The 7851-nt window shown below is 46.9% G+C and overlaps 1 protein-coding gene across 1 annotated transcript; it reads right to left on the bottom strand.

The window, feature by feature from the left end:
- Positions 1–3462: 3462 nt before the first annotated feature.
- LOC309882642 (protein phosphatase 1 regulatory subunit 3E-like) lies at positions 3463–5339 on the bottom strand. The gene has a single exon (XM_082769915.1). It carries the CDS (start codon positions 4497–4499, stop codon positions 3501–3503), a length of 999 nt encoding a protein of 332 aa, XP_082626041.1. The 5' UTR covers positions 4500–5339; the 3' UTR covers positions 3463–3500.
- Between the last annotated feature and the right edge of the window lie 2512 nt (positions 5340–7851).

Below are 7851 nucleotides of genomic sequence, written 5' to 3'. Positions count from 1 at the left end.
AATTATTTTTAGGCTAGTGAATAGTAATGTGGTTAGCTAGCTGAAATTCAGTTTACAGTCACTTAACTGTTTTGATCCCTGCTAGGACTTCTATTGCTTAGGGTAGATTTCACAAATATTGCCCTAAGAGGCATGGAATCACATGCAAAAACTCTATCAGCTTAAATGTGCAACAGCCAACATGAATGTGTAGCAGACACACAGTACGATTTGACTTACTGCAGGAAGTATCACTACTGCACATAACATAAGATGGCACGTTTCATAAAGCTATGACTCTGCACAATAAATGACAAGACAGGTTTTTACACCTCCAAAGACATAATGAATGTGATTATGAATAATTCACTTAAAAGTGAAGTACGCTGCCTAAGGGTTATTGCCTTGCCTACACCTTCTAGCATCACTTGGAAAGGAAGGTGGCATGGGCTTTCTCCATGCAAATAGAAACAACTGAGCTGTCATTTTTTCCAGAAAAAAAGATTGGCTTTAAAAAATTGTATCCTGAAACATAATTCAAATATTTTACTTTGCCTTTTAAAGTTAACTTCATGGAACGATGCTCTTTAGAAATGTGTTTAAAAAAAAATTGTCTTGCTCCTCCTTCCATTAAAATGACTGATGTCCTGCCAACTTGAGAAGGACCCTGTTCAGCACAGGTTTTTCTCCTCAAAGTTATCACTTATGTAGATTGTAAATTCTATTTGGGATTTTAATTTTATTTCATTTCCATTTATCACAATGCTTCTAGCAAACCCCACCTAAATAGCATCAGAGTGAAAACTAAAGGACTGGAAACCATACATGGATGCTGCCAGTGGAACAAGTACTCGCAGTCAGTGCACCTAGACATGTTTTTGGAAATCTTGAGAAGAAATTAATGTGATAGAAGTGAAACCGTGTAATCAAAGCAGTGCAGCTTCAGCACATATCACTGATAGGTTTCTGTTAAAATACCTCACACTTCTTCCACAGACATCATCAGTAGCATTCTCCAGTCAAAGCTGGCCGGGCCAATCTCACCTTTCAAGGCTTTCAATGTAGGTGTTTTTAAGTGCTCCAGAAGACTAAATCTTCTACTGGAGTTGAACGTATATCGCTGATAATCTCTGATCAAGCTCAAGCCCATAAATTTACCCACGAAATTGAGTGTTGAACTAAACATTGGCTTAACTGCTCAAAAGCTCAGGAGTCTGCTTTCCGAAACATTCTTCTGGTGTGCCACATCTTCAAAAGGTTTCATATTCAGATGTATATTGGACTGAGGGGTTAAAAGTTCATAAACAAAGTTTATGAACGTTTGGCGTTCAGGCCAAGCAAAAAGATGTTTTGGAAAGCTGTAACACGTACATAAGAAGAAGTTTGGCTGCATTTCCACCGTATTTCAAAGTGCTTTCAAATGGAGACAAGCTCTCTTCCTTCTCTCCAGTATTAAGGCTCTCATAACAAACTAGGTTTAACTAGAAGACACTTGGGCTTTCTTTATCAAACATGCTACTTAATATGCTTTAATCATGAACAGTTTAGGACCCGAGTTCTGCAATTCTATCTTTATAGATGTGTGCTAGCGATACATAGGGTTACTTCAATATAAGATCAGGGCCTTAATATTCTAAAATGTGAAATACTCAGCAGGTGCTGACAGTATGTTTCTTTTATATTCTATTTCTATAAAGATCACATTGATGAGAAAACTTGTTGGGGAATTAAAACGAAGCAACCAATACTACAGGAAGGTTACAGTTGGTATGATTTCTATTAAAGCAGAAAAAGCAGTAGAGAGAAATTAAATGAAATTATCTTTTCCCATCAACTTGCCAGACCATTTTATCCAGAATTCACAGGTTTAATTATTCTGACTCAACCAGACCCTCAGGAGACAAAAGTGCCCTCAATTTCCACTGAAGTTGAAAGGTTCCATAAGAACCTGGCATTAATCAAGCTGTTTGGGATACTTAACCCTCACGAGGAACACGAAGAATACAGAATTACATTTCATTCCTAAACAATCTACAAAAGGTCCAAAATGTTGAAGGCCTGATCCTACAACCCTTCATAACAGGAAGATGATACCAGCGTTCGTTCTGCCACTCTCAGAAGTCATCTTTGTAGAAGTCCCTCACCTGCAAACACAAACGTGCCTAAATCCTGGAAAGCCAGCACCCAGATTTGGCACCAGCACAACCTGTATTCAGCCAAACTCCTGAAAAAGAAAGTTAAAAAAGGAAAATGCTGTTCCCTGCTACTAACATCCAAAATAGATCTTTGAAGGCAGAAGTCAACATACTCTGCAATTTCAATGTTTTTTATTGATACCTCTCTACTTCTATGCAAAGATATTACTTTTCCTCAACCTGACTGACTAAACATACCTAGCTTTGTGAAATCTGCCACTTTCTGGAATTATTCTGAAAAATCTGGAACGTTTTGTTTTGCAAAAGGCAAGCTCCCGCCCTGATGCCTTAGCATAACAACTCCAATTAGACTGTTAACAGAAATAAAACTGGAAATGTTGCTTGGGATGCAAACCACAATTACGGATTCAGTTCCTGCCACCTCTAATTCTTTGGTGCAACTTCAGGACTACCTTGCCAACCTGGCCACGAGCAGCTTTATGGGAACAATCCTACTGAAACCACCATGACAGACCTTTACAAGGTATCATGTGGATTTTAACACAAAATGCTTGCTTTATAAAACCTGTTAGTAGGCTGTATTTCCATTAATACGTGACACTATTTCTCTTAGCCTTTTTCTAAATATGCATGAATGCATGAAACAGGGTTCAAAATTTTAAAACTTGAATCTTTGCTACAAACCCATCAGCCATTTTTTCAGCATGAGAAATACAGCCATACCTGGGGGCATCTGCTTTGGGGTTCAACACCACCATCTGTCCCCTGCAATTAACAATTAACACGAGTGACCGCGTCCATGTGGACACTGGGGTCTGGGGGGCTCTGGGAAGGGATCCAGCACCTCAGCGGCTGAGGAAAGAGGATGGGTGCCCAGGGCAGTGCTGCCGGTGTTTCCAGAACCCAGTGCTGTGGGCACAGCACCCACGAAGATTTGTTTGCACCTGTGGATCCTGATTTTCACTGATAAGTCCCACAAATATTGACGGCCTCCCTCCCCTCATTCCGGCCCCTCACCATGCAGCAGCTTTGGTCAGGAGCTCGAGGTGCAAAACCCTGCGGTGTGCCGGCCACGCTGCTGCCATGGGACCGAACATCTCGCACCCAGCCTTCACCCTGACCGGCACCTGAACCCTTATCCCCATGTGGTGCTACCATGATAGAAAAGAGAAACAATTTATCTGTAAACGGAATCGAAAAAAATATCTTCTGGTGGCTTACGAAGAAGCTTCTGGAAGGGTGGGCTGGGTGGGACGGCGGGAAGGGTGAGGCGAGGCGAGGTGAGGCCGGAGGGTGCTGGGGTGTCTCTGGGGTGTCTCTGCGCGGCCGCCCGGTGAGGCGAGGCCGGAGGGAGCGGGGTCCCCGTCAGATGAAGTGGATCCAGGCGGTGCTGTCGGGGTCCTGCGGCGGGCAGAGGGCGGCCGGGGAGGGCGGGCGGCCCCGCAGGCGGTAGTTGCTGCCGCCGTTGTTGTCCCAGTACTCGGCGCCGGCCACGCGGTAGCGGACGGCGAACTCCAGCGTGGCGTCGGCGGCCACGGCGGCGCCGAGGGGCAGGTGGAAGGCGAAGCGGTCGGTGCCGCCGTCGGGGGGCCCGTGGGGCTGGTAGGCGGCGGGCACCTCGGCGCAGCTGGCCCAGCGGTTGAGCGTGTAGCGCACCGACACGGCCTTCTCGTAGGCCAGGTTGAGGACGCGCACGGCGCCGCGCAGCCCCGCCGGCTCCGCCCGCACCCACTCCAGCCTCACCTTGTGCTGCCGGACCCGCTCGGCGAAGCCGGGGCTGGCGCCGGGCTGCGGAGGGAAGAGCGGCTCCAGCAGCGGCGGCGGCGGCCCGAAGAGCACCGGCTCCAGCTCGCCCAGCGCCGGGGGCTTCCTGGTCTTGAGCAGGTCGGCGGGGCGAGAGGGGGGCGGCGGCGGCACCCGCGGCAGGTCGGCCTGGCAGAAGTGGCGCACGGAGGTGAGCTCCAGGCCGAGCGAGTCGGCGAAGCGAACCGTCTTGCGGCGGGCCGGGCTCTGCTGCAGCGCCGGCCGCAGGCTGCGGTCGCCGGGCGTGGGCAGCGACTTGGCCCGGCGGCGCTGCGTGGGGCTGGGCGGCACGGCGGGCACCGACGGCTCCCGGCCCCGGGGCGCCGCCGGGGGCTTCTCGCCCGCCGCTTCCCGCACCGCGGGCGGCGGTGGAGGAAGGGGAGGTGGAGGTGGAGGAGGATGAGGAGGAGGGGGGGGGGGGTCGCCGTCGGGGCTGCAGCCGCCCTTGCACTGCTCGGCCAGGCTGCCATAGAGGCAGGCGCTGCAGCTGAAGTTGCGCGGCAGGTAGAGCCGGGGCGGCGGGGCGGGCACGGCGCTGTGCAGGGAGCCGGCTTTATCCATCGGGGCGGGTGGCTCGGGGGGCTAGCGCCCTGCTCGCCGCCTCAGCCCGGCGGCCTCCCCGCTGCGGCCGGCCCCGGGGCCCGCCGGTGGGTGCGGGATGCGCCGCCGCTCGTCATCCTCCGGCCCCCATCGCTCCCCGGCCTCGGAGCGCAGCCCCGGCTGCTGCCACCGCCCTGCGGCTGCCCTCGCTCTCCTCCTCTTCCTCTTCTTCTTCTTCCTCGTCTTCTTCTTCCTCCTCCTCCTCCTCCTCCGCCTCCGCGCTGCGTTCTGGGTCTTTCCCGGCGGCTGTCAGGCGGCAGCAGGAGGCGGGCAGGATTCCCCGCTTACGGTTCATTGCGGCGCTCTTCCCCGTCCGACCCGTTACAGAAATAGCTGCTGAAAGGAAGAGGCAAAAGGCTCTGGCAGATTAGAAGGGGGCGATAAGACACGGCTGGCTCGCGAGCCGGAGCCCGCAGTGTACATTTAAAGGAAGAAATCCGGCTAATCCGCTACAATGCGATTAGGGTGCATCTGCCGAATAAAATACACCTGCCAGAGCCCGGCTGCTGATTGCCATCTGTAGGAGGAACAGCTCCGGTCTAGACGCGGAGAGCTGCTGCTGAAAACACAAGCAGCGTTTGTTCTTTTCAGGAGGTTATTTAATAATTGCCAGGCAATATTCAAATGAATTAGACGTAATGAGAACCAGAGCTGCTGCGGGCAGTTCAAGGAGCTAAAAGACTAGTTTAGCAAGCCGCTTCATTCCAGTCTTTCCGTAATCTGGTGCTCATTTTTAATTAGTAAATTGCATTAAAAGCAATGATCCTGCCAAAGGCTGAGCCTGAACTGTCTCGACGTCTGATTCTCATTTAACTTCTGAGCAGGAGCTTTTACACCTTCGTCATTTTATCTGCAGCACTTGCTGTCCCTTTGCAAGTCTAGGCAGTGGAAATGCGGCTGATGGGATTACCAATGGGACAAGTGAGCCCGATAAGGACCAAGAGTTTAAAAAAAGCCACCAGGACACAGGGAAAAGCTTCCTGTTGTCTCATATTAAAGCTATCGGCTTTAATTCCTTTCTTAGTAAGTAAGAAAATAATTCCTATGTTATTTCCACTGAGTCCCAAATCTTTTTAATGACACATGGTTCATAAGTAGGGAATCAAAAAGTATGCCCAGCAGTGTTAGATTTGACACCGTGATACTTCCCAATGATTTGTGGTGGCATTTTCTTAAATTCACAGGATGATCACAATTTTTGAAAAGTCAAACAGTAGCAACATAAAGAATTACCTCTGAATTCACTAGCTCAGGATCTTAAAACTGTCTTACGTGTCCTTTAACTCGTACTATAGGAAGGATTCATTAGGCCACTTTTCCATGCTTCTCTCACAAAAATGAGCATTTCAAGAAAACGTGAATTCATGCTTGGTTTTCATCTGCTTACATTAATTTAGGGGAGAAAAGGAACTGACCCGAACAGCTGTTGAAACAGGCTTTAAGGCTGCATCCTTTGAAATGTTTTTTAGTAATTTATCTGTCACAATGAAAACACTTGACACTTTTTTTTTTTGCTAATGTTAACTTCACTTTTAAACCACTGGACAGTGAGAACTTTGCTTCTTCCATTAATGTGTAAAGTCTGTGTGTTTTTAAACTCTTGTGAAACTATCAGAACTAATAAGCTAAAGTGGCTTAAACCTGATTTTGTATAGGAAGGGTTTTCAGTCGGTTTTGGACATGTCTGTGGTATATACTGGCAACAAGACTGGGGTAAGCTGGTTTCTGCTGTATTTTACACAACAGGGATGCCTTAGCAGTGTTCAGCTTCCCCTCTTCTGGTAACTTTAGTTGCCTAACTTCTTCTTATCATAAACTTGTGTAATATCCTGGTTTTGTGGCTTTTTCAAGCCACTTGTTGCAGCCCACAATCTTGGAAAAACAAAACAAAACACAACAACCAACTCCTTTCTTCACAGGTGATTGTTAGTTGTGTAGCTCATGTAACTGAGTTGAAAATGTAGATTCCCCAAAGTTACTAAACCAAAGACTGGCATAAAAAGTGAGAAAATCCTGTGGTAAGAATACAAAAAATAATATGGTAAGCTTTGGACTAGCCAGGTCATAGCACCATGAGATGCAGATGGATAACCACATAAACTGATTCATGTCATGAGAATACTTCAGAAATTTCAGTTCATCTTTTTTTTTCTCTCTGTCTCTTTTTTTTTTTTTTTTTTGCAAAAGAAGGAGTAGAGGGAGACTTCATATAAATGAATGCCCACTGTAGAAAAAAATCACAGAATATCCTTGTGGAGTAGAGTTAAAGAAACCCTTTTACAGGGAATGGGAATTAAATGGTAGCTAAATCATCAAAACATCAATTTACCGGCTAATCCTGGAGGTGCTCAAATTTTCACCTGTGATTTCCCCCAGTGACCTGAAGCTCTGGCACACACAGGCACCTCAGCCTTGTCTCTCTTGAGCACTGTCACCACAAAAACTGCACCAGGATCTACAGCAGAAGTATTTCTCACTGTAATTTTCTTGATCTAAACATTCTGCTCGTGTTGTTCTGAATGTACCATAGGGGTTGCGCTGCTGTTTTTTTATGCATTTGCTCATTTCCAAACAGTGAAGCTGTGGGGACATGCACCACATCTTTCACTTCTGAAGATGTCTTTATTACTAGGCTGGCCTTGGTCTTCCTATGAATTTAAGAAAGATGTGGTAAATTAAACAGTTTCAGGCACTGAAATTTAACAAACATACACAGAAATTCCCTCAGATAGTCCATAGGCTTGTGCTGTTATGTGGAAAGTGTGGCAAGAGTTTGTAATGGGAAGCGTCAGACACCTTCGCTTCTAACAGGAAATTCTTTCAGCTTTGCCTACTGTAAATAATTGTACACAACAAATGCTAACATTCTTAGAAGTGAGCAAGCACTACCGCATATGCAAAAACTATGGCTTAATATATGCAGTGGTAGGCACCCGTACACCACCCCCTCTCTATCTCAATTTAGTTCACAGAATTACAAACATGTAAGTTTAAAAGTCTGTTGTTTTACATTGCTAGCTACATTAAGTATCCTGGTTGCTTTTCTAAATATTAATGTCAGCAGCAATTTGATAATGAAATAATTAGTTCTGACATAGCTAGCCCTTCCAAAGCGATACCCTCTACTTTTCACTGGAAAATAGTATTTTTATGACAAGCCAATTTTGAAGGTTCCAGCAGGAGTAGATCAGTTGTCATGTAAATCGTAGAGCTCTGCAGTGTTGCTCCATTATAGTGTAAGAAAAGCAAAAGGTCTTACATTAAAATTAGTCTCCATTGACTTAGAAAATGGCAATCAGGTGTTGTTTTTACT

This window comes from Aythya marila, assembly GCF_965140915.1.
Source record: "Aythya marila genome assembly, chromosome: 12".
NCBI classification, from domain to species: Eukaryota; Metazoa; Chordata; class Aves; order Anseriformes; family Anatidae; genus Aythya; species Aythya marila.
The sequence above is the reverse complement of the archived record's forward strand: the minus strand, read 5'-3'. Positions and strand labels throughout refer to the sequence as shown.